The sequence below is a fragment of the Chroicocephalus ridibundus genome, chromosome 2 (assembly GCF_963924245.1).
Source record: "Chroicocephalus ridibundus chromosome 2, bChrRid1.1, whole genome shotgun sequence".
NCBI lineage: Eukaryota > Metazoa > Chordata > Aves > Charadriiformes > Laridae > Chroicocephalus > Chroicocephalus ridibundus.
The window spans coordinates 122,965,077-122,992,085 of NC_086285.1; the positions used below are offsets into that span (position 1 = coordinate 122,965,077).

At 42.4% G+C, this 27,009-nt stretch overlaps 1 protein-coding gene across 6 annotated transcripts in view; it reads left to right on the top strand.

Moving 5' to 3' along the window:
- DTNA (dystrobrevin alpha) overlaps positions 1 to 27,009 on the top strand; it is a 227,432-nt gene that overhangs the window by 38,559 nt on the left and 161,864 nt on the right. The window contains exons 1-2 of one of the 6 annotated variants that reach the window (XM_063326812.1): positions 5,650 to 5,792; positions 16,759 to 16,832. The exons of 2 other annotated variants lie outside the window; for them this stretch is intronic. Coding sequence is in view for 1 of the 4 variants with exons in the window: in XM_063326806.1 (XP_063182876.1) it covers positions 5,776 to 5,792 (17 nt within the window). In the remaining 3 variants the exon portion in view is untranslated. Of the gene's footprint in view, positions 1 to 5,623; positions 5,793 to 16,758; positions 16,833 to 24,411; positions 24,435 to 27,009 lie in introns of those variants that run through there. 3 more of the 6 variants (XM_063326811.1, XM_063326806.1, XM_063326805.1) reach the window with 3 other exon arrangements.

A 27,009-nucleotide genomic window follows, 5' to 3' on the forward strand; every position in this document is an offset into this window, starting at 1 on the left:
CTTTTTTCAGTGTAGAATATAGCACTGCAATGAAACCAAGGTGCTGGAGTGAGACAGGATGACAGAGCTGTTTCCATAACAAAAATAATTCATTTCATAATTTCAAGAATCAGGACATTCATTTCAGGAGAAAGTTACGGCAAGACAAATTTTGGTGTCATAATCTTTACTTTCACAAACATTTCAGTTGTTCTTTTCAGGAATAGGCTGCAATGAGCTCTCTTAATTAGCAGTCTTTGCTACCTTTTGTATATTGGTTGGAGCAGCCGTGAAGCAGAGGGTTCTTATCACTGAGGAGACAAAGAGCATCTCGTGCTGGAGCAAAGGCTGTGTCACGAATCTTTGTAGCTGGCATGTGGAGTGTTTGTTTATTTTCCTTCTGAGTTTGGCTTTGTAAGGAACAATCATGCTATGTTTGTTTGTCTCACACTGCTGGACACGGCCAGTAGTTTTGAACTCATTTGACATTTCTGCTGAATTCAACACAGAGGAAGAAATCTCAGCTATACCGATTCTCCTTGACTCTCGTGAAGTGGGATTCAAGACAGCACCCCAGTAAGGACAGGACAGGCAACGTTCCCCTCTTGAAGCAGCTCTTGCTTGTGCTGGCTGGTCAGTCTGAGCACACACAGCTCTCAACCAGCTGCACGACCTGCTTGCTGCTTTTCCCCCAGGTAGGGAGAAAGTACACAGGGGTGTGTGGAAGAGGGTGGGAGTGCTGATGAGGGCAGCACCTGGAAGAAGGGCAACCGTGGAGGCCTGGGGAAATGAAAGGGATTATTGTGCAGATGGCAGCGCACGTTGCTTGCATGGTACATTAAAAGAAGCTGAAAGTGCAGGTGGGCACCGCTCATGTCCTGAGGGGTAGGAGTGGTTGTGAGAGTTTAGAGGAAATGGGGATTACTGTCGTTGGGAACAGTAAATAACAAAGGATCATAAATCCTTAGGAAAACAATCTTCATTAGATGCACTGCTCATCAGGCAACTTTAATGAACTACAGCTGTCACTGCAAACCTTTCAAGTTCAGCCTGTTTTCAGGTAGGGAACCAAGAATGGATGATACAGTCTTTTTATTTATCTATGAGTGCCATCATAGATAGGAAAGGCTTTTCCAGGGCTCAGCACTGTGTGGGATTAGGTTTAGCTGTCTTTTTTATTATTATTATTTTTAGAAAAATATTTTCCTTTCACTTTCCTTTCACCAAATCCTTTATATCCTGGCTCTTGTAGGTGTGATGTGCTTATATATGATGATAAACAGTGGTTTAAACTGTGTGTTTGTCAAAAAAACTTCAGCAAACTATAAATATAAAACATTGGAAAAGGAAAGAAATGTTTAAAAGTAAATCATGGATTTTTTTTTTCTTTATTCAGTAAAATGGATTGACCGAAAATGTGATTTGTTTCCAAATCTTAGATGTATGACCATGGACATTCTCCCTTCTTCCCATATAGCTTGAATCACAGAAACACAAAAAATAAAACCAGAACAGCCAGCACAGAAAATCCTCTGTTGCTGAAAAACTGCTCATGGAGTGTATACCAGCTGCATTCCCCATTTACTTTTTTAATGCGTACCGAGAATTCAAGCAATTTGAATGTTTTGCAAAGAGTGGAGCTAACTCATTTGAACCTTTTTAGTGACTGAACTTCCTCCCATTATCCAGTGAGCTTCCCAAAAACGACAGGAGGATGGGACTCCGTGAGGAAGGTGTTGCAGTAGATTTCTTTGGAGCAGTCAGACTCAGCGCTGGGGGTCCAGGGCGGTGCTTTGCCCCGTGTAAGCCCATCTCAGTCCCTTGGTTGCCTTCAAGAGCAAAGGTACCCTGTCCTGCTGGACGCTGCATTGTGGGGATGGAGGGGCAGTGGGTGCTGGGTGGTGCTACCAAGAGCCCCCAGTTCCCACCAGTTTTAATAGCTGTTCTCCATCTCTTCCAGTAAAAAAGTGGTAGGTGGGAGAGAAGCAACTCATGGGTCAACGCTCGGCCAAACCCTGGCTGTTGGACCATGCTGGAGAGGGCTCATGGTGTAACCAAGTGGCTGAGTAGCCAGGGCTGAGGTAGGTGGGGGGGCTGGCGGGTGTATAGACCGAGCAATACAGAGTAAAGTCAGTGTGCTGGGTCCGCTGTGACAGGCAGGAGCTGCGTTCCTGTCAACGCAATGTTAGTCCCCTACTCAAAGCTCTTGCTCTTGATCAAACCCGTGCTGAAATCATCTGCAGAGGTTAACAAGATTATTCCTAAGAGCATGAAGTACTCTGAGTAAGACCTAGAAGGACTGAGCCCGTAGGGTAGAAGATGTTGCTTATCCCAGTAAGCCCAAATCTTAAGACTGCCAAGACAAATGAATTCAAGACACTGACAGACAAGGGAAGACAAAGAGCAAATTCTGTGCACATTAAAAATAGCTAAATGTGAAGGGACAGACCATGCCTCTTAGGCACCGGTCTAAATTGGGAATGGGTAGGAAGTCATGCGGCTCCAAACATGTTACATATTTACACTTGTCAGTGGTACCAAATTACTCTCTGCTCCACGCCGCTCCCTTCTCTGCTCCCACGCCAGCTCCGGCTCCGGCTCCTCCACAAGAGCTTGCTATTGATAGATGTTCATGTATCTCAAATGTAATGCCACAGAGGTCCCTGATGTATTACATTTGGTGATGGTTTTACGCAACTGAGAGAGAAAGGCTATTACTCCCTCTCATAGCTGTGGTAAATCTCTCCCAGCTGTACACTTTGCGTTCCATGTTAGACACTGGTGTTATTGCACATCTCTTCATCTGAGGAAACTGGACACCTGTCTTCTCCTTTGGCTTATGTAATACAGTTTTTGGACATATGACCTCTGACTGTCCCATTCATGGGAATGGGATCATGCCGTCCATGTTGACATCCAAGGTTTCACAGTAATTTCCAGCATCCTGTTCCCCAAAGCTCCACCTCCCACATACTGTTAAGTTTATAAATAACCTCTTAAGAGACATGGGAAGCAAACACTTTAAGTGTTCTTTCAGAGGATCCCAAACCCATTCTCTTCTTCCCTGTATCTAGTAAGGGAAATACACAAGTTAAGATAAAAGTGTGGACATGCTTCTGTGGATTTCCCTGCCTTTGTTTTTCCCCACACTTAAGCACTCTCTAGAGGTAGGCTGGAGTCCTAGAAACAGCTCGGTCTTAATCCTTCCTGTTCATGACTTCCCTTCTGAATCACCACATTTGTCCATCGTACCTTCTTCCATGGGGAGCTTCTTCCTTCCTTCCTTCCTTGTTGCCCTAATTAAAAAGGAGCCCTCAGCCACAAAAGCATGACTTTTCTTTGTTCTTTCCCTTTTGTCTCTCCGAGCATCTGAAGCACTGTGCGTTTGAAGACCTTGTGTTAACACTTGTTCTCTGCTTCTAGTGATTATCATCCCTTCCAGCCTGACATCCTTACAAAACAATTGAAAAAAACATGATTTGAGGTATTGTATTTTCATTCCATTATATGAAGTTGCTCCATTTGACTGGGAGACACTGTGGCTCAGTGACTTTCTCCGCTCTGAGAGATTTGTGGCAGTCTTAGAATCGGCTCCATTGGGAAGCGATGCCAGGCAGCCTTCCTGCAATTCACCGCAGCTCCTAAATCTGAGTAATGGACACATTCCCTGAACCCTTGTGTCAGCAATCGAGAGTTTTAGGACCTGAGGCAAAGAAGTAAAGTGACTTCCTCCCTTTATGGCAGGAAGTCCGTGGCATGTTTTTCTCTTGCTGGAGTTTTTGAAGTGCTCTGGAAGTCAGGCATTAAACATACTGATGTCTGAGTAACAAAGGTTAGTGATTCAAAAGAAATCTTTCGACTTTTCAGGAGCCATCAGCTAGTTTATTCTTTAATATTTGTATGTTGCTGGCAACTTTTCCAGGCCCGTGAACCTGAGCTGACTCCAGGTTAAGAGGAGCTCTTGCCTTCCTGCTGGTGGGACTGACCATGAAAATGGCTGTGGAGTTACTGCTTTTATCAAAGTTTTTATGTGTGTGTTATATATATGTTACCAAACACATACTGATATCGAACAGCATCATGAAGAGTAGCTGGCAGGCAATGAAGTGCAGGCTTACTTCATGTGGACTAAGATCCAGCCCTTTGGATGATTCTTTTAACCCTCTTTAAGCATTTTTCTATTTGAGCCATTTCCTTCGTTAGCCTGAAGTAAACGCATGATTACTTTTACTACTAAATCAGCCTAGCCTCTCAACACCAGTGCTCTGAAAAGTGTAATGCCTTATCAAGGCATTTATAAACCATGTTTTTAGCCAAGTGATTCTAGGCACAGCTTGACCTTGCCCCTCCACCCCGACATGTGCTTGCTGCTTGCTTGGCTGCATCCCCCAGTATGGACCCCCCTTGGCAGCAGCTCAGACAAAGGCCAAAGGCTGTAAACGGGAGATACGTACCTTGTTATTCTGTTTGAATTGGTGTGAGTGACTGTCAATTGATATTTTCCAGTTTCAGTTGCAAGTGCTCAATAATTCATATGTTTTACATGCGGTCTTGTGGCTTGTTCCATTGGCACCCATGTCTGAGATAAGGCAGTCTCGATGGCAAGCAGTATTCAACTGAATGCGCATTTACAAATTAAAAACAGGCCTGCTTCAAAAGGCTGGCGTTAAGAGCCAGGGGGTTTTGTCAACACAAATGACTCCTGAAGCCTCTGGTGGGGATGCTGATTTTCTGGGTTACACGGAAGGACTTTTTTTCCCCACTCAATCACCTCGAATGCTGCCAGTAATCCGTAGTCTCCTTATTTCCAAGTCTGACTTCTGAACAACATTGCAATGCATTGTTATCGTAAGGAGACACAAATTTACTGAGTGGATGTTTAGAAGCTTTGTGTTTAAGATTTGGTAAAATCTTTTGTTGTTCCGTTTGGGTTTCTTTGTTTTTATATGCCACTGCTCACTAAAGCTCTCTGCATGAGCAGAAGTGCTGTAAACATCCAAATATGAGTCTCTGTGGAAGCTTGATGTGACAGAGGGTGAAGTGCTTCCTTGTGCTCCTTCAGCCGGTTGCTTTTGGAGTCCCCTCCAAAAAAGCGGGGACTTTCTTCCTGTCCTCTTTCTGACGGCGATTCAATCGGCGACTCCGGGATCCAAACCCAGAGACTTTGCCTGGGTTCGGGGGCACAACGAATCATTGCAGCTACCTCCACTCCCAACCACAGCCCATGCCCCAGCAGTTTTTTGGAAGGCACAGGCCGGGTTCGAGCTGCTGGCGGGGGGAGCAGGGGGCTCCCTCCGGGGAAGCCGGAGTCCGGCCGCCGGTGCCCGCCGGCGGCCCCGGTGCTGCCGCAGGCTGTCGGGGCGGCGCTGGCAGCCTCCCTGAAATCCTGCCTGCCAAACCCTCCGTGCGTGTGGCAGGAAGGAGAGGTGGGGATGGGGGAGACGGGGGTGGAGTGGCAGGCTTGGGGGGAGAGGGAGGGAGGGAGGGAGGGAGGAGAGAGGGAGGGAAAGGGGGAGAGGAGGGGAGGGGGCCCGGATGGCTGCGATTGGTAAAGCTCCGCAAAGGCATCTGCCAGCAGGACTTCAGAGGAATGTGAAACCAAATCATTTACAAGTTAAAGATAGACGCAGAATACACAGCATCTTGAGCCAGGGTTTAAATTCATCCCTCTCCGCTTGGCTTCTCTCAAAGCTCTGCTTGTCAGCTTGCCTCTGTCTCCTCTAATGACTCTAATATTCCCTTAAAAAATAACATCATTCTGGATTCTTTGGAATTACTAAGGTGGCAAAAGAGATCATGGTGCATACCATAGGGTAAGTAGGAAGCTTGCCTTTGCATACGTTTGCTAGGGTGATTCCTCTGGGCTTTGCTTCTGCTTTCAGAGCACTCAGCAGTTACTGTAGGATGAGGTAGATCTTCACGTAATGCTTTCCCCGTGCGATTTATTCCCCCCCTGTTTTCCCCATATGGATTATTTGAACTTTATTCTTCAGTGAACTGTTAACTCACAAGGTTACTTGTCTTGGCATACCTAGGGAGTCTTGAGCTTTAATAATCTTACCGTTGCAGTTTTGAATGCTGTTTTCCTATCAGCTGAATTTTGTTATAATACCTTCGCTCTTCATTACTGGAAGGTGCTGTTTGAAATGCTGCTTATTATTACAAAGTTGAAAAGCTAGTTGTTTTCCACATTAGAGAGGATGTAATCAATGTTTTTGCATGCTTGTTTGGCTGTGGTTTCACTTACCTGCCATTTCCTCATGTGTGAATTTGATCACAACACAGGGTTAATTACATTTAACCTTTCTGTTCGTTTGTTCCCAAATAATGCTTTTACTTGGCATTTGGTTTTGATTTATTTTTTTTAACATTTTGACCCTTTTGTTTTCTCTGAACAAAGTCCTTCTAGTAGTAATTAAAAAACATGCACATTCCCCTGATAGTCCTCACTTTTAAATACTGAGTTTGCGAGTAAAAGAGGATTCAGGCTGTCATATTCTTTTTACAACTTATCAGAAGTAATTTCAGTATCTAGCAGATATGTCACTTCATTGATCAATGGTATTATTTTCAGACTCTTTCTCAAATATTTCTGGTGAAGTTGTGGTGTTCCTGTGACCAAAAAGATTTTGAAATATCTGAAACTGAGTAGGAAGTTAGTTGTCATATTTGTGATATAGCAAGAACTTGTATTCTGAGAGTTTGATCTGAATCTGTGCTTTGAATGAGAATTGCCTAAATGCCAGCATCATTTTTACCATTTATTCTGGGCACACGTATTTTACACTCATAGTAGAGGAGCTCCTAACTTTGGATTTGGTAGCAGTTCACCCAAACATACTCAGAATTCCTGGCGTGTTAGTACTGCCCATAATACCCGTAGGAAGTAGGTGCTGTCTGCAGATAACTGAAACGCCTAACATTTTTGGTTAAAGATATCAGTGCCGAAGACACTCACATAATGTCAGTTTGTGCCTTGCAAAATATGTGGAACTGGGTGAGCTAAAATAGAAATGTTTCCTCTGTTTGAAGGAAAGGTGATGCATCTGGTATGTTTTGTTATCTTTCTTTCATTTGTTTGGGTTCAACTTACCTGAATTTTGCAAAACATCTGGGTATATTTGGGTGAGCAAATCTACTGTGAAGTTTTTTCTGCGTGGTTAAATGTAGGGGATGGAGAAGAAGGAAATATATAACCTATAAGGTAAATCTGGAAAAAAAAAACCAACAGCAAGGGTGAGAAATGTCGTTCAAGCCAGTTCTCTTACAGTTTGTACTAGTTGGGTGTTCTTTTAACTAGCTTAGTCTAACTAAATACTTCAGTCCCACGCTAAATTCCCAGGCCAACAGTTACTTACATTAAGGTATCACTGTAATATTTGTTTTGGTACTGAAGCGGAAGAACTTTGAGACAAAATGTGTCAACATGAGTAAAAACTTGCAGTGGGGCTTAGCAAAGCTGTGGTTCATTTCTGGCTCTTACGCAGGGTCCTGTGCAGCTTCAGGCAAGTCGTGTGACCTCTCAGAGAGCATGTAAACCTGAAGGGGGTGGAAATACTTTTATTACTTTTCTGTGTTAGGTATCTAGATAACAGTTGTACTGCCTAGGCATCGCCTCTGATAAGGCTCGGCACAATAGGCTTCTGTTTTCAGGTGACGTGCACCCTCCCCAGGGCTATGGGAAACAGCGGGAGGGAGGAGGAATCCACAGATTTGGAAGCAGAGGTTCGCTGCACCTTTTATAAGCATCCTAAACTGAAAGAGAAAAATAGACTGACATTCAGAGGTGAGCAGAAAATAGAATTAATGTTCCATGGGAAATTCCTGAGTCAGTTCAAAATTAAATTGCATTTCCCTACCACAGTGTATTGCTTTTCAGAAGTTATAGTTCAGGAGCATGGTGTTCCCATTTCATTATCTGAGACCCTTCTCCCATAATTAAATGTCCAAGAGGCACTGGAGAGCCTCGTCAGAAGGAAACCTGCTTTGTATTCTGGGAAGTGAAGCTGCCTGAAAAACTTTGTTCCTGGGAGGGAATGAGCATCTGACCCAGGAACAGGGAGGTCCCAGCATAAGGAACTACGGTGCTGGTGTTGGATTGACTTTAAAAAAATATAATCTGGTGTGTCTGATCTGCCTGAAGTAACATCTTCCAGTTGTCTTAGCAGTAAATGGAAAATCTTCAATAAACTGATATTCTCCCATAGAAAATGTTGCTATATTTGATGTAGTTTATATATTATTATAATGTGGGCATTTTTTCTGAAATGGAAAATCCTTGGCCAGCTGTTAGGGTGAATTTGTCATGGTTAGGGTGCATGCAGTACCACATATGTTCAGTGACGATGGTACCACATGGCAGCTCAATACTACCCAGGCTTTTGGGAAAGGGTGTGGTAGCTTTATCAGGGCAGGACAGAGGGACTGGGACCTCTCTCCTTTCCTCTCTCTCCTTCTCTCCCTGCCCCCTTCTTCCCCACTAGCCCTGTGCTCCTCAGGTGACTGGGGTTTGCTGGGAAGCAGGGAGGGAGGAAGGAGAGAGAGGGAGACATCTTTTTCTTAAAGGCTTTTGTAACAAGGTGTTGCTGCGGGTGGTGACACTCTCTTCTCCTTGATCTCCCGAACTTCGTGCCTCACTGCAGCCTTCCCTTCCCTCCCTCCCTCCCCTTTCCCAGGACCCCCACTAACCCCACACAGGGTGAGATGGAGAAGTGCTGCTGGGACAGGGGCAATGGGAGTGTGAAAGGGTGCCTGCCCCCAGCTCCTGCTTCTTGCTGCTGCAGATAGGAGAGATCACAGAGGTCCTGGTCTTCAGGGACATCAAGCAGGGGACGGAACATTGACGAGGGGAGCACAGGCCTACAGCTGAAGCACTGGTGTGTCCTGGGTTTGGGTACTGTGTGAGTGGCTGAGGTGCTTTTCTGACACTGGTTTGGTGTTCATCACTAGCCCGTGCCATGCTTCCCTGCTCTGAGGAGCTGCCTGTTCAGTGTCGCTTAGGGACAAGCCCTGCTTCATCACAGTTAGTAACACGTCTGCTCTCAGAGCAGGCAGATAACGGCCCCTCCCTTTCCCTTACCATTAAGTTGGAAGTGACTCTGTCACAAGAGTTGAGAAAAATCATGCTCTCTGTGGTTAAAATGGGTTTGCGACATTTTTTCCTTTAATAAATCCTACACTTCTTTCTTTGTAAACCCTGAAAACCAGTGGCAGGGATACGCATATGGGTGTTAAAATCCTTGCTTGCTAGACTTTACAATTATTGTATATGGTGCCCATTTTCTTTCTTTCTGTCATGATCTTTTTTTCCTTTGTAAATCTTTGTTCCTAGCCTCATCCTTAAGCTTTTTGCAGTTATGATGCTGCCTAAAAAAAAGAAAATAGAGGTGTCATCAGGAACCACTTGATAAAGAGTGGTAAAGATCAGGACTGTTTCCCCAGGGTTCCCTGAGAATGCACTGGCATTTTTCTGAGCTTAAAAGTACCTAGAAGCAGCTCACAGTGATGTAATTTCCTTTGGGTCCTAATGAATCTGCTCCCAGCGATGGCAGCTGATTTGTTTTGGCAGAGTACGACAGGCAATGCCTTATACAATGCAACATGCTGTAGAAAGCCTCAGTTCTGTAATTTTGTAATTCCGTAAAAAAAAGAACCCCCAAAACACCCACAACTGAAACTAATGAAATTATGATGTCCTATGTAGCCATGTTATCACCTCTGAGTCCATGAGTGGAAGTCCAGGGAAGTCGCCAGTCTGAGCGGTGTCAGACCTCCTGCACTTACTACTCATTCCGGCCCCTGGTGTATGAAGGAACAAAGTATTTCCTGAGCTAATTATTACTGTATGAAGTGACTTTACCTGGAAACACAGTGATACTTCCCACTAATAGGATGCTTAAAAATGCATCTAATTGCAGCTGTGGTAGTTGAGAGAATGCCTAATACCTAATAGTCTCGAGAAAACCATCCTCCCTGGCAGGGGGTTATTACAGGAAGCTATGTTTTACTGTGTCTTTCCTGTATCTGAAACGATTGTATGGCCTCTTACTGCATTTAACTCTAAAACCTGAATTGGGGAGTATACTCTAAGTAATAAAGAAGAGATAGGAAAGCACTGGAAATAAGGAATCTTTATTTATTAGTTTATTTGTTGGCATGGTGGTGGCTGTTTGCTGAACATAACCTTCCCTAGGGCAATGGGGGGAATAAGTCGGCTTCTATGCCTGTGATCTTTGACAAGTCATGTAGGGAGCTTGGTATATCCTTTTCTGAGAGCGATGACAGTAATACTTGCCCAGTTCTATGAAGTGCTCTGAGATCAAGGGATGGGAAGTGGTACCGAAGTGCTGCATTCTTATTTTCTTTTATATCTTTTGTAAGACTACTCTGATATAAAATAACTCTTGTAAATTTGTAAGAACATTTGCTCTCAGTGGAACCTCAAAAAAAAAAAAAAAGAGAAAAATGAAGCAGAGACAGAGAAGTCTGTGAGCAAGTAGGCTTTAAAAACAATTTATTGACAACTAGTGACTAGTTCTTTTAAACACAATGAAAGTAAGCACAGGCAAAGCCCAGAAGAACGTATTTTGAGTGAAGCTGTCCTTGAGTTCTCATTACCAAATAACAGCTGCAGATGGAATTAGTTAGTAATCTTATCCTTTCATTCTACATTTTTAAAATATACCGTTGAATGAGAGTATATGCTTTCTAGTAATTACTACCTTTTCAGTCCGTGTTCATTCTTAATGTGACATTGTCCTTGGAACAACATCAGGAAATACTTTTGATTCTTTCCAGATTTATAAAGCAATGATAGTTTGGCTCTCATGTGTTTCTGTCCCCCCCCTTTTTTTTTATACACAGCTCATTTATATTGAATCAAGAGAGCAACTGTATAATTCGTTTGATATGGAAATATAATCCATTCCTTGGTTTCAGATCATTCTTTTTTCCTATAAATTGACTTCAGAATTACAAAGTTTACATCTAGAAAAATGCATTAGATTACAAAGGCAACACATTGATTTAAACATTTTCTAACTTTTGAGTTGATAATTCTGAAACCTTGACACTCTTTTAACATGGAGTCCTAACTAATTTGTGTAACTGAAAGCTTCCTCACCTACCTGAGAAATTAAACTTAATCTAGGAGAGCTGGCCAGTCTTTTGCAGAGTAGAACCCAGGAAAAAAGGCACTTCATAGATCCATGTTTGAAAGCATTTATCTTGGTATTTAATGTGTATTTTATAATTGTTATTACAGTTACAAATATTTCACTTTTCTTTGAACATACACAAACAAAATGTGTTTCCAAACAGATTAAACAGATTTCCAAATGGATCAAACAAAATGCAAAGTGTTCTATTGTTTTATTTTTGTCCTTAAAAATTTGATCAATTTGCATGTATTATTAGGGAAAATAAATCACATCAGTTTAATGCAGGTACAAATTATATTATGCTGGTACAGGAATACAAGGAGGGCTTAACGAAACTGAGACTCAAGTCATGTACTCTTTCAGGCTGTTCTGTAAACAAGTCATCTTTTCTTTTAAAAAAATAAAAAAAAAACACTTCTGAAAATGCCAACTGTCACGTTAATTCCCCTACAACCTATTCTGCATCCTCCTGGCTTCCTACGTCTTTCTGCCACCTGCCAAACCATTGGTAATGCTCTTCATCCAAACCTCCAGGTCATCTTCCCTCCAATTCCAGCCGTAGAGTTGGATGAATTTTTGGCTGAGCCACTGAACACGAAGTAACAGCAAACAGGGCAGGCTGGCAGCACATCCAGAGGTGGTAATTCAGCAAAAGTCCTTGCTCCACCTCCTCTGCCTACAGAGTCTCAGTTAGGGAGGAAATTTCTGGAGGAGACACATTTTCAAACACAAGAGGTTGTGTGTGGCTGAGCACATCTCCCATTGACCCGTGTCAGTTCGAAACAGAAGTCATCAGTAAGGTTCAGACCTTCAGCTGGGTAGAGCAATTGCTTGCACTCGTAAGCTCTAAAGCTCCCTGTGAACCATCCTTGGAGGGGGATGAAATATGCCTTCTGTTAATAAGTTCAATGGCTGTTTGCTGATAGCAGCAGAAAGATAACAGTTGTACCTGCCAGACTTTAAGTTTTTATGTGAAAGCATGGAGGAATGAGTGCTTCTCAGCAAAGGATTTATAAAGGATTTATTTATTTATTTTTTTAGCACAGGTAAAACTATTTTTTTTCAATAACTTTAGCTTTGAAAATTGGTGAAAATGTAATATCTGGTATGTAAATTTTCAGGTCAGACATAAGGTTTAGAAGAGCAACTGAAAACAAGTTTTGTAGTAGGAAGTGGGTGTAAGCAGAGGAAACTTGATAAAATGATAATGGCAGGAAACAATTATGTGAGTCTAGGAGATAGTAAATACAATTTCAGGAATCATACAGATACATAAATAAATCAGGTATCTGATGGTTGAAAAGAATCCAAGCAAATGCAAGTTCTTCATCTGCCTTAAATCTGGTGCTCTGCTTCTAAATAGAATTAAAAGTGCTAGAGTTTAAAGTCTTTTTTTAAAAATAGTTTCCCAGCTTAGGTGAATTCTTAGCAGGATGGTGCATTTTCACTGAAAGGTGAATAGGTGTCTGCTGAGAGTCACGCAGTTACTCATAACTCAGCAGTAACTTGGACTAAATAGGCCTAATCTTTGCTGTTACACTGTTTAATATCCACATACATTGAAACAGTGTATTCTCTGTGAAAAAAGCATGAAGTAAGTAGAAAGACTGATAATTTTTCAGGCCGCTCACTTTTCCTGAAAGTGGAAATAAATTTCTTGTGCACAAAGCCTCAGAATTTGTAACTGTACATGTAAAGTACTAAATAAGTCATCTACTGTGTTATGTCCAAGAGAAACCAAACTATGCCAGAAAGCAACATCAGACCAGCCAGGTCTGGCTATACCTATTTCACAGGTCATTAGTCCTATCCTTTTTGTGTTGTACACTATCGTAGATGACTGCTTAGGCTTGTATTAGGCATGACTACGTATACTGACAGAGTCAGTATAGAGAAGGAAATAAAATAGGGTATCTCAGCCTTGGAAGAAATATTCCTAATTGTTTTCCCACCCTGCCCCTGGCAGACAGAGCAGGCAAATAAAAAGAGGGGAAGGTTATGCAAATATTGGCCTGGTCCATGCTGGATTTGCAGTATTTTTCACTGTGTGCTAATTAAGAACTACACACAACTCGATGCCTTTCATGAGGCTGCATCGCAAGGGCACGCTTGGCTCATCAGGAGCTCAGAGGCCAGCAGTGGTGGTGCGTAGCTCCAGAGGTTCCCTGAGCTGTATGTTGGTAGCTCTTGGCACCAGCTCAGCTGGAGTCCTCTGTTCACTTTGGAGCACCACTCCTCAAGAAAACATTGGCCACTTTGGAAGTGGAGAGGCAGGAGGGCAGTAAAAATGACCAGAGATCCAGAGGACATGCCCTAGGGGGAAAAACTGAAAGGTTTATGTTTGCTGTGCCTAAAGAAGAGCAGCCTGCGGGGGAGCGGATGGGGGACAGACAGTTTTTCAAGCGCAGGTAGCACAGAACAGGCTGTTGCAAAGATGAGGCCAGTGATCTCTTTTCTGTGCCATAGACAAAGAGAAATGGGTGTGAAGCGAAGAAAAAAAGGTGAGGTAAACACCAGGAAAATCCCTGAAATACACTGCCAGGGGATCTTGTGGAGTCTCCATCACTGGAGGTGTTAGGAATGGCTTTAATAAGCATGAGTGAAGTGTATCTGACTTTATCTCATAGTGGGAGGTGGATTACATATCTTTTCTACCAACCTTATGATTTGGTGATACTGGTGATAATATTGCCCACAGAATTAGTTTCTTAATGAAAGACATGCTTTCTAAATGCGGGTTGGAAAGATCTCTCTGCAGAGTGGGATGTGTTTTGCTGAGGTGCAGAGGCACTTAATCATCATATAATTTCCTCATTTTGAAATGTTCCTTAGGTTAGTGGTTAAGGCATAAACAGCTGCCTTTGCATTTCAGCTCAGATATCATTGTCCTGAAATACTTGGGGACATCACACTGTCAGCTGGCACTTGACAGTCCATCCTAAATTTGAAACATGTAATTGGATTCTTAGGATGAAATCCTAGTTCCCTTTGAAGTCATGAGTTTTTATAGGGGAAAAATTTCATAGTGAGGACAGAGTGGTGTCCACTTGTATGTGCTCAGCTTTACTGTCCTAGGCAGGCCTGTTGTTTTCAGGACGAGGATATAAAGAATGGGGTTATAAGAGTGTGTAACTTTTGCTATGGCAAACATGTGGTTGCAGAAGAGAACCTTTGGAGTGCTTGTGTGGGTGAGTGAGAGTTTACAACAGGCATTATGTGAGGCAAATTAATTACTTTTTTCCTTTTTTTTCAGATAATGTCAACAAAACTAATTTACACCATCTGTTCTAAAATAGAGGCAGTCAGTAAAAAAGAAACCCCTATTTTGGCTTTTTAAATTTCATTTGATAAGACTTTAGGCATTCTGTGTTCTCTTTAGTGTAATGTAATTTTTTTCCTTTTTCTGTTTTGGGGGGAGTGGTTCTCCCTCAAAATGTTGGGTTTTGGGTTTTTTTTATTGCCAGTGGCCTCTGATTTGCATTTAGTATTCAGGTAGCTGCATCTGCAAGTTAAATGTTTCTCCAGCTACTGGTTAATCCCTCCTGATGAAATGCATGCAGAGAAGTCTCCAGGTGCTATGAATTGGAATAGTTCCACGGAAAATACTCTGCCTTTGATTATGCCGATATTAATTCAGAGCAAGTTCACTGTTCACGGTTTAGGGTAGATGACAGTCAGAATTTCACCCTCAAAAAGGGATCTCATTGATGTAAAAGCTCAATGTGAATCTCAGAGAATTAAAATCTTTTGCCTCCTGATGTATCGTTGCGTTTCCACATCCAGGTTTCTTTGCAGGCTTTTCTTAACTGTGCGATGACTGTGTAGGAATTGCATGCACGTACCTGAGGCTAGAATAAACCCACAAGGAAGCACAAACCCCAGACTTTAGGACCACCCATATATCAGTTGTTAATAACCTTACAATGTTATTATAGCTAACACTAGAAACATAATTAAATCGGAATGATTTGAAACTGCCATTAGGGGGAAGAGGATGGAGGAAAACAGTTTCATCCTCACAACATCATGTTTTCATTGACCTACTTACAGTAGGGAAGAAAATGTGTCCCTTCCCGTTACAGCAGAATAGGTTTGTTCAGCAGTTTTATAATGCAACTGCGCAAGAGAAGACTGCCTTTCCTAACCACTCCAGGAGGATTTGGAAAGGAGAGTGACGTTATTTCACACACTGAGTACTAAGACATGTAAGTTCCTGTCTAAGCTATAATGTTATTAATCTTATCAATTTGGCAGAAAGTGCTTTATCTGAAAAATAAAAAGGAAAAAAAAAAAGACTTGTATTCAGAGGTGAGAGGAGAAGGGCTGTGCCTGGGCTGCAGCCGTGCAGACGAACCTTTTATGGGCAGTCACATTTCCTCCATCTTCGTCTTCCCTGATGCAAAGTCCCTGCCATCCCCCAGACCCCCTGACTGGCGTCCCTTCACAGGCTGAAGGGAATGGCTGCAGCCTGCTTTCGCTTCAGCAGGAGTTCCCTCACCTGCTTCACATCAGAGAACTACTGAAATGAAAGGGAAGATGTAGAGCCTCTGAAATGGTATGGGATGAAGATGTCTGGGTTACTCGAGCCGTGGGACATGGTGGTGCCCATGGGATAGACACCACATGGAGGGGCTTGGGGTGTAGCCCCCTCCTCAGAACCTGTGCATGTGGTGTTTCACCTTTGTTACTTTATCCCTGGGTTAATAAACCGTCTTCATATGAAAATAAACACCTGCAGCTAGTCCTTTCTAGGCCGCTCAGGTCACATTCCTCCACAAGGTGTTGTTGGTAATTTAATATTGTCAGAAGCATTAGTCACTGCCATAGTAGCTTAATAATGCACGGTAGGAGCCAGCTGGTAATTAACAAATTAAAGATATCGTATACATTTTGACCAAATATTTCATATGTAGCAAAAATAATTAGAAGCAGAGCACTTCAGGTGTTTAAAGCTGTTACATACATTTAAAACGTCTCACCATGTTAGGAAATTATTCATTCTTTTAAAGGTCAGCTAGGCCTAATTTTGCCACTGTCCTCATAAATATGCATGTAAGAGTTGTGAAGTAGGGAGAGAGCCAGAGTCCTGTCTTCTTTAACCCTTTTAATTCTGCCTGTTTAACATGTTCATCCCAACGTGACAGTCTCAGCTGCTCTCTTTTGTGCTTAACTTCATATTAGAAGTGTCTTGAATTGGAAGGTTATGTGCACGTGCGTGTGCGATGCAATCTATTGGAAAGATGAAATCAGCTTGTAATTTAAGTGAAGGAGAGACAAAGCTAACACAAATTGTATTAAACTGCTAAACTGGGAAAGACATGACAGTATGAAAGGAGGTGGCGATGGGTTTCATTATGTAGTGTGAGTAAAATATCCCAGAATGCACAGGCTTGCTTTAACTCACTTGGTGTCTCCTTATTTTATCACCAGGTGGTGTCCAGCAGTTTCAAATTAAGATGCTCTCAATTACCTGTGCATGATGGTTGAACCATAGTGCACTTTGATATATCTCCCTTCCGTGCTGCTTCAGCCCAGTACTCCTTGATCCTCCTGCAGCCTGACTCCAGGACTCGGCTTTTGAGTATCCCAAGCCTTTGACTCTGCTTTTTCTCTGGGGCAGGATCTGATCTGAGCACTCTGAGGCAGAAGAAGCAGGGAACAGAGCAAGCGATCGGAGGAGCATCATTTCTACGGGTAGGGTGCGGTTAACTGTCTTCGTGGGGAGCACTTGGGTACTGGCAGCGGCTTTGAGAAATACGATTTATGTTTGAAAACTTTCTTCTTGGAGAGAAAAAAATAGTGTTGAAAATGTGAATGGCTGCTTTTTGATACAGAGTGCAAAGTCTTTGCCAGACAGTGACAGAGTTTCTGTTCAAGCTTTGAACTCGTGGTACTGATGCGAGTGGCTGTACAGTGCAATGAAAGGCAGGGAAGAATCTGCCCCATACTACCTTTGCTCTTTGCTACATTTATTCACCTCCACATTGTTTGACAGAAGAGCACTGGGGATTTCAAAGAATGTGTTTCTGAAGCTTATGAAAGAAAAGGAATTCCATGTGCAATTTCTGTTGAGATTTTTAGTCTCTTAGGGTCAGGCTCAGGCGTTCGGAGTGCTTCTTAAAACCTTTTGGTATTACTGCACAGCGGGTAGAGGTAGAAAGGGGCTATTAAGTTATTCACCCAATGCTGTTAACAATGTACACTTGTTTTATGCGCTCTGAATTCTCTTTTGTTGTTGGGGGTGGCTTTTGCTTGGGGGTTTTCTGTTAGTGCTTTGTACTGACTGTTGTCTCAGCAGAAAACCTTCACTGTTTTTACTGTATAACAGCAGAGCATGAAAGCCTGGGCAACACTGGAGTCACATAGCGTGCAGACATGGTGAGAGAGTGACCCTGCTGACTGTACTCGGGATGGGTGAGAGCGGGCATCCGAGAGGGCAGACAGAAATACAGGAACACACCGCCCTTTACATGCGATCCCACAGCAGTGGTGAGAACAGGCCCCCCGTCTCCCAGCCTGGGTGCAAGCAGCACGGCAGTTACTTTTCGCAGTGCTGCCAACAGTCCTGGTCCCTCCTCTGTCCAGAGCAGGGAGCCTGTTGAATGCACTGTTCTTCTCTTTTTGCTGGTATTTCTGGATTTTCCCCCAGCACAGCCTGAGGGCAGGGTGTAGCAATGGTCCCACCTGGTTCTGCCTCTGCCACGCCATCGGGTGGTAGCTTGGCATACGCACAGGGACTTGGCAGGGCTCCTGGCATCCACAGCTGACTTGTAGCTGTAGAGCCTCCCCTGTGTATCCCTCCCAGTGACAGAACAGCATTTTCTAGCATTGGAGTTGGTCCCACAGGTAGAGCCTTGCAGGACATCCAAGGATTACAAGGCTCGTCCAACTTTACTACAATCAGCATCAGAGAAAATCTTTCACATTTTCCATCCCCTTGAAGACCTTCATATACACAAACGATCGCACAGACGTCATAACAATTATGTCCTTTTAAACCTTTTAAATTGGTACTAGATTTTTTAAATTATTTTTTAGCGTTTGAGTTAATTCGGTTCATGACCTTCACACTTCAGGTTTCTAGGTGCCATTACATCCCACAGAAGACTAGATTTCTGTTGAGGGGAATGAAAATAAATAGCATAACAAAGTGGAAAAAAAAAGTTTTCTTTCTTCAATCTGATAGTTCATGTAATTGGGGAAGGTAGGGGGTGTCTTTAATACCTGTCACTCCCCTGCACTGATGCTTTTGAAATATTTGGACACAAGTCATGGCGCTTTCTGTTCACCTGGGAATAAAGGCAGGCATTCAGGCTGAATCTCCTTAGTTTCTACTTTTCTTTTCTCACAATACATTGCAGGTTAGTATTTCTGCAAAGAGGCTATACAGAAATCTCAGAGCAATTTAAACTGCAAAGATTTCTCTATTCTCTAGCTCATTTTGGCAAAATAAGATCCGTATAGCTCTGGATTAAAGGACCATTGTGATATTTGGATATTGCCTTCAAAGCATTGCATTTCAATACAATTACTCAAAAATAAACTTCGTGTAGGTAAAATATATTATTTACTGCATTTCTTTTATGCTGAACAAATCTGTAAGTTTTATTCTAGCTGTATAATTTTCTGGAAGAAAACCCTTTAATTCTGATATGTTTTATTCTGTGCTCAGTGCCTCAGTTGTTTAAGTCAGACTTAGGCTGTCCTCTCCGGTTTTTGTTTTTATTTGGTATTTGGGAAGCAATAAGCTAACCTGTGTGTTCTGTGATCAGTCTGGGTGACCGAGTAATTCCACAAAGACTACTGCTCACTGGCTGATCGCTGCACTTGCAATTTACTTTTACTAAGATAAATGCCAAAGCCCCGCAGCTGAACAATTCAGTTCCGAATGCAGATGGCTAAGCTGGAAACCCATTTATTTTGTAGTTTTTAGCACTGACAAATGAGATTCAGAGTCCCCACCAGGGCTGCATGGGCAGTAGTAGAAGTGCTGCTGGCGCTATGAGGAATTTTGCTTGAACTTGCGTGTGAGCTGCTGGTAGAATTGTTCAGTGCTCTGCTTACTGCATGTTTACAGAAAGTATTTCCTTTTATTCCAAACAACCAAGCAAAATATCATTCCCAACCGCTGCTTCAATGTCTTCCATCACTAAAGCAAAACAACAGGTGACTTGATCCTGATGTGCCATATGTGGCACATTTTGCAGTTGTTTTGTGCTTCTTGAAAATGCCGGGATATGATTTGAGGTCATTCCAGCTGCTCTGGCTGCCTCTCTGCTCACTGAAATAAAGACTGCCTGGTTTAGTCATTACTATTTGCTGAGGCTGCTTTTACATGTGCATTTACATAGGGTCCCAAACACTATGTGTAAAGATCTGTGTTAACATCTTGTAGTGAGAGTTTCCCTGCCGATGGGAACCTAGGCACGTATATGCATATATTTTTGAAGCAAATGGTTATGGTGATACGTGCAAGCTTATCTGCTTAGCCTGTTCATTTGAATGTAGCCTTCCGCGATTAATTGCTCAGATGAAAAATTCAGTCCATCCTGTTTGGAATTACATGTGTTTATTCAGTCCATTGTTAAAGCTGGTGCTGTTATTCATGCACAATTTTTGCTTCCATGTAAGTTTTATTATACTTTGATCTTCTCCTGTAGTACCCGACATACTTTTAAAAACCACTTCTCCAGAAACTGTTATTTCACTGTAATTATAAAAGAACATGCATATGAATCACAAATGAGAATATTACCCAACTAGATGTTCCTAGAAACAGGAGAGCACTTATGTGCAATACAATACATTAATCATTTATAAGGAGTCAGCTATTAAAATGATTTTTTTTAATACTGTACATTGAGTACAAAGATGATGTGAAAAGCCTTTTAACTGAAGATGTTTGTGGGCTTTTGAAACTTTCTTAAGTTTCCATCATCACGCTCTTGTCACAGATTCGAAAAGGAAAAGCTCAAATATACTAGTTTGGGTGACTCCAGGTTAAGGTACCTCTACAGTGTAAGTATATATGTATACATGTGTATATACACATATGTACATATATGTATCTGTACATATATGGGAACGTATATTTTTGCGCCATTTCTACAAGCTTTTGTCTTTAAGGGAAGTCCACAGTGTGCTTGGTGCTTCTCCATTTCAGCAGAACTCCTCATGGGCAAGGGGTTTGGCTGCTTAAACACTTTCACAGTCAGGATCTGTGGTCATTGTAAGCAGATTTCTCAAATGAACAAAACTCATAAATCTAGCTTAGCTATTGTTTCTTCACAAGGCTTTATCGCTGGGTTGGCTTCAGACTTATGTATTTTAAATGTCCCTGGTAACAGAAAAAGAAAGGAAAGGAAAGACAGGAAGGGAGAGAGCTTCAAGCAATCTTGTTTCGAATTGCCTGCATGAAGGTGTAGTGTTCTCACTACCCATTTGGACACGTGTCTGCAGATGGCAACGCGAGCTCACCTTTGGCCCTTCCACAGGCTGGTGGGATGTGCTTCAAGGCCAGTCACAAGCTGCAGAACTCAGTTAGGACCACGCTGTGCCCAGTGATGATATACAGGATATAAGCAACTGCAGAAGCTGGAACCAGTTTACAGCTGCCTTGTACCTGGGTGGCTCGGGAAGGAAGGAGAAGTTGGGGTCTGTCTGTGGTGGCCAGTGGAGAATTTCGTTGAGTGGTGCTCATTCATGGTGGAGGTAACAGGGCAGGAGACCTTTGAAGCATTTCTTGGAATTTGAGACTAGCAGGGTCTGGTCTGGCTCCTGCTTTTGGAGCAGGATTACAATTATTAAGAGGCACTCACCACTGGGCAGTGATGCAGAGGACCATTCTGCTTCCCTGGGCATCTCTCCCTCAGCTCCCTTGCTTTGGGGTGAAAATTGGGCAAGGGAAAGGACCTGCTGCAGAACTGCAGTTGTTTTGAAGCAGCTTTACACCACGTGTATAGAGTGGAGGTACAGTCTGGATCTCTTTAAATTCCTGTGTTGATGTAGGCAACAAATTGGAAAAGAGAGGTGGTTTGGGGAATTAATAGCCACGCCTCATAACTTATTTTTTAAATAAAGAGCAGGATTTTCCAAGTATTGCAGAAAGTGGCAAAAGCAGCAGGAGAGAACAGATTTAACGCTTGTAAATAATCTTCTTTTTTAAGTGCTAGTTTGGGCAAAAGAGATTGCAGTTCTCCTAGGAAGAAAAGTGTGTAATGACTAGTTGGTTCCCACCTGTGTCGCTTCCACTCTTCATACTGGAAAATACAGCAGTTGTGATTCTGGTAGCAGTATTTAAAATGACAAGCATATTTAAATCTGAGTTTGTCTAGTGTAACTTTGCTAAAACTATCACGCCAGCATGGTGGTACCATGAGAGCTTTACAGTGTAAAACAAATCTTTTTTTGGCTCTGATGCCATCCTGAGCCCCGTTGTGGTGAAAACCCCAAGTGGATCATGCGTTCTGCTTCCAGCTCGATCTCTAGTGATTCTTCTGTTTCTCTGTTTTCCGTGACCCCTCTGAGACCAAGGTGCTGCATGTATGTGCCCTTCACAGCCTCTCTGTTTGAGAAATGATGAGAGGGCCGGCATTCCCTCTGTTTTCACCTGGACAGCAGCAATCTTGATGCAAACTGGATGCGTGTGGCTGTGGGGCAGGGTGGGGAGATGGTCTTTGACAGAGACCAAAGTGAAGGTTAGCTTTCCTCATGGGGTCAAACCCCAAAGGAGATCAGACTCTCTGAGGTAAGGAAAAGACCCAACTTTCTGACACCCTACTGCCCTTTGCCTTAATGGCTTTTTGGGAAAGGACATCCATTCATTCATAAATTCATCAATTTTTCATTCATAAAATAACCCTGTTTCATGCTCTAGAAATACTGGTGGTGGTGGACAGTGCATTGCACGCATATACTTTCCGTAGCTTTAAGTGCAATATTACCATTTGTGTCTTATTTTCAGAGGTGCTGAGCTGCTGTAGCTCTGGATGAAGTCCATGGAAAATGTATGTGGCAAGCACATTATTGAAGCGTAGCTCTCTCTGCCAGGTTTCTCCTGTTTTGCTTCTAACACTAGACCTTAGTACTCGCAATTCAACTGTTTAATAAAGGTGAACTCCTTATCTTTTGTTTCCTATTTATCAAATGTTGTACTTGTAATTTATCCTTGTTTTATGCTGTCATACGCAATTCATGGTCCAGAACAATAGTTCTTCTGACCCTATAGGAAACTGATGGGTAGAACTACTTGGAAAATAATCTCCACTGGAAATCTTATTAAAAGTAAAATTCAACTAGTTATTACAAAGTTGACAGTCCGATTCATTCACCTGTCCAGGGCAGAATGGGAGGTCAACTTAAATTTGAACCCTTGGTAAAGAAGTGCCACTTCATATTAGTGTAACAGGCAGTCCAAAGATAGGATCACACATTACTAAAGGTAAGAGGTGCAAAAACCCACTTACAAATTTAAAAGCAACATCCTGTACAAGTATGATTATGGAGTAGGACATTGGTATTATAATCTTCCAAATGACAGCTCTATCTGACTGTAATTCATCATGAAGTCAATAGTTTCTGGTGTGCCAGGAGTTCTCTTGGTCTGATGCAAGAACTTTATAGCTTAACTTTATGACCCCAGGAAATTAAATACATTATTGCAGTTCTAAATGAGTCTTTCCCTGCCTGAAGATGCTAAAATTTCTGTAATACCCACTATTTATTACACAATGGACACTTAAAAATTCTAAAACTTTGCCTTTTCTTTATAGCTCACACACAACACAACTGCATTGAAGCATCTAAGAACATGTTGCAAGCTACTTGTTTGTCGTTTTTAATTTTGGAGTTAGCAGAAAATAAAAAGTCAAGCTGTTAAACCTCCACCAATTTTCACTTCCTTGGAGTTGTTCTGAGAACTGCAACCTTTTGGGCCCTACATGTGTCATTGCAGAAACATTTCAAATTCATCCATTGAATCAGGAGAGGTGACTTCAGTGCTGAGAGCTCCTCATAGTCCCACAGATAGATCTGAGGTACAGTACCGACCATGCCGTTGTTGCGTGGCTCTGGAAATGCTCGTTTGCTGCCTCGGAAGAAGGAATTGTTTTGCTCCTCTTTCTCTGAAGGTCGGTTTGTGTGAAACTTGCTCCAGTTTTCTTTTCGACACACAAATAGAATTGCCTGTTGCTTGTCCAGGTATCCTCTTTCTTGCATCTAATCCGAGCACGTATCTGGGGTTTCTTTTTCATCTGCTGAAATATGACTGTGATAATTTTATCTCGACAGCCTGTATGGCTCCACTTGCATTTAAGCGGCAGTCTGACTGGCTGTGGGCTTCAGGCACATGACCTTGGGAGAGGGACAGACTATTCGTGTTGTGAAAGCCTTCTGTATTGGAGTGACGTGTGTGTGCATGTGTCTGATATAACTTTGTAAGGGCATGGCAGACGCAAGAAACTGTCCTTCAGTGTCTGTCACTGCCAAACTGATCAGTTTTTCTGAGCTCATCGAAGTTCAGTTGGCACCTCTGCCTCCTTTTTGCTTCCCTCCTCTCTATTTTTCTGCTTATTATTAGCTCACTGTGGGTACTTGATAATGTAGTCTGTGATAAACAAAACACATAAAGTCCTGACTATGTAATAGGTAGCACCGCCAATTAGGAAAGCTGCTCAGCAGGTCCCATTATAGTACCCTGGTTTTCAGGGGTTTTGTGAAACTTCTAACATTTGAGCTGATATTTTTCAGGCCAGCTGTTTTCCTCAGCCGGCGTATTTTTGGAGTATTTCAGCTTGAGTGATTCAGTAAGACTGACAACAAGGCTAGCATAAAAATAAGGTTTTTTCTTCACCTTAAAAGAAAACCTCCAATATTTTCTTTGGTGTTCTTGTAGTTTGGAAGTTTGGAGCAAGGATGTAGACTTCAGTAGAGCACACAGCTTTTGCACGAGGAGCACTTCTTTTATTTGTCCCTGTGCAAATCTGCCCACGTTTGGCCTATAGAGTAGCCCTCTGGGGAAAACAAATCCAGAGCAGCTTACCTGTGCTGAGAACTGGCAGTGGGTGAAGATCTTTGACAGATCCAGCCCCTCTGCACGTGCTGTAGAGTCTCCGTGCCTGCTCCTGGCACCTGAGTTGTTCCTTAGTCCTGGAGCACCTGGGAAGCTTTCTGCTGTATTTGTCTTTACACAGCTTGAGGACACACGGAGCTCCAGTCTCTGGTTTACAGCAGAATGATGCGCCGAGTGAGGAAGTGGTTGTGAAAAGAAATGTGTACCGAGGAGTCAAAGGCTGTACCGTAAGTCTTTCTTACACACATCGAGGGCAGCGCTGCAGTTTCACAGGCAGCCGGAACTTAGGTATCTCCTGTCTCTTAAATGCTGGGGCTGCTAAAGCAAACAATCACGTAACATTTTTGTTAACTAACTCCTCTGGAATAATTCTGTATATAACGTGGCATTGCTCCTTGTTTTGATGAATAAAGGTGATAGAACCTCTAGTGCTTTGCAGTACTTCTTAGCATTCCAAACAACCTTGATCAAGGATCCCAAAGTACTTTGGGGCTTCCACGTATTACCCACGTGAGGTATGCGTAGCACATACGCTTACGGCAGCTCTCTGTCAGGACAGGTGGGGAAGGGGAGCAGGGACCACCCTGGGCAGCAGCATCTCAAGGTAACGTGGCTTACGTTCAAAGTTCATTTCCATTTTGATTTATGAAGAAGTGCTTTTCAAAACTTCCAAGTTTCTACCATATGTCCAACCTTTAGCTAAGCAGATCTCAGAAGGGAAAAAACAAACAGAAGGAAAATAAATACATGAACAGTTTGAAACCTTGGTTATGGAGCATTGGCCAGTAGTGAGTAGAAAATAATCCTGCTGTCATCAGTGTGTCTGACATTAGGATTACACCCCTCTTCAGCTCTGCAGTTTTTTGTTGTTGCTGTTCTCTTTTAGCAATCTCCCTTTTCTTCAGGAAGAGCCTTTTGATTGAATTTCTGTTTTGTTCATTGTGGTCTGGTGAATGTTATTTCCCGCTTATTAAATACCCCATGCTTACTGTGTTTTATCCACATGAATAGGTTTGCTTGAGAACAATGTGAAAGTTGCTTGATGAGGGGAGCAAAGAGTTAATATTTTTTACAGAGCTACATAATACTTTTGGATATATTTCTCTGTTGATCTCCCAATCCTCTTGCGTCTGCCTAAATAAATTCTTTATCATGGAAAATAACTTTGCGATTTATAACACTGTGAGATCACTTTCCCCTCAAAAGATCTTATTTATATAGTCCTTTCTTGTTTTCAGACTCACTGCTCCTGCTCCAGTTTTCTCTCAGGTAGTCATGGTTTAAGGATAAATAATAGGCAAAGTTTGCATGAAATAGTGTTTTTTACAAAGCCAACTTGTACCTGTTGAAAACACGAACAAAATTCTGCAAGTGGTGGCATCTTAAAAAGATACACAAATCAACAAGTCCTCCTCCCCAGTTATCTGTAATAAGAAGGCTTTGGGATATTTTCTGATCTCTTTCACAAGATTTTCTGTGCTTTCTTGTCCTGCCTTTCACCTCACTGGACCTCATGTTTCTTGACTGCTCAGTGAGAAATATTCTGACCCAGGCATAAAGAACACGGACAGGGTATGAATACATCTCAGTGACTCTACGTCTGCAGTCTCCAAAATTACAAAATAATTCATCATCTGGACAACTAAAAAAAAGCAAAACAATCCATAGTTAAGTGATTTATTAAAGGCACAGTCTTTTATTAACACAAGGCAGATTTTCTCGCTATGGGGAAATCCACTTGTGGAAACAAATCAGAAGAAATTGCACATCCCAGCAATTTACTGCAGACAAAGGTTGCCTTCCTGACTTCTTCAGGAAAACAGTGCATTTCATGTACTGTAATTGGTGTGTTAAGCCACAGGCCTTAGTATAGCGATATATTAAGGGGTTCAGAAAGCTATACAGAACTCACTCATTATTTAAATACATTCTCAGCTTCCCTACCTGAATAAGTGGATTACCAGCTGCTCTGACAAAAATACTTTATTTAAGACAGGAGAGTAACCGGTAAGTTCCATGGACAAACATATTTCCCAGGTTTTAGGTAATACAGGAAAATTGTGAATTTCATGTTACAAAAAGGAAAGATGCTGAACTGAATGAGCTGATGTGCAGATACAAGCAACTAAGAGCTTATATTGCTGTTGCAAGTGGTTTTGTGTGCACAGAAATAACTGCTGTGCAGGCCAGGCTGGGTGCCAAAGTCATCTTCTCTGCTTGTATGGTGCTGAGGTTGCCAGCACTTACCCCAAACCTGACGTAGCTGTTGGCATAAGCCTAGACTAGCAATGATCACTTCGATGTCTGAAATATAATACAGCATATAGGCGACTTCTTTACAAAAAGAGCAGCACAGATAAGAATCCCTGCGTGTCTGTGATGAGAAGTAACAGACAGGCGAGGAAGGTGCTGTGTTTGCTGGAGGATGGAGAGGAGAATGGGAGGGGAATGGGAGGGCAGAACACAAGCGCGATTTTCCTCTTGTTGTCCTGCCATGTACTAGGTGCTCTGACCAGAGCCCTCCTGCAGCAGTTTATTTGCAAACAAAATTCAGGTTGCTGTGTACAAATGGGGTTAGAAATAAAGGCTTAAAAGAAAGAAGAAAAAAAAATCCTCCTAGATTCCAAAACCATTTGAAACCGTGGCTGCATAATCGCAAGTAAAATCTGTGACAGTTCCTCTCTAATCATATGAATCAAGCAGCCTGTAAACAACAAGATTGTTCAGATGATCAGCTGGGCAGTGGATTTAGGATGTCATCTCAAGTGGGCTCACTCTACTGACATTAAGCATAGCTTTGGA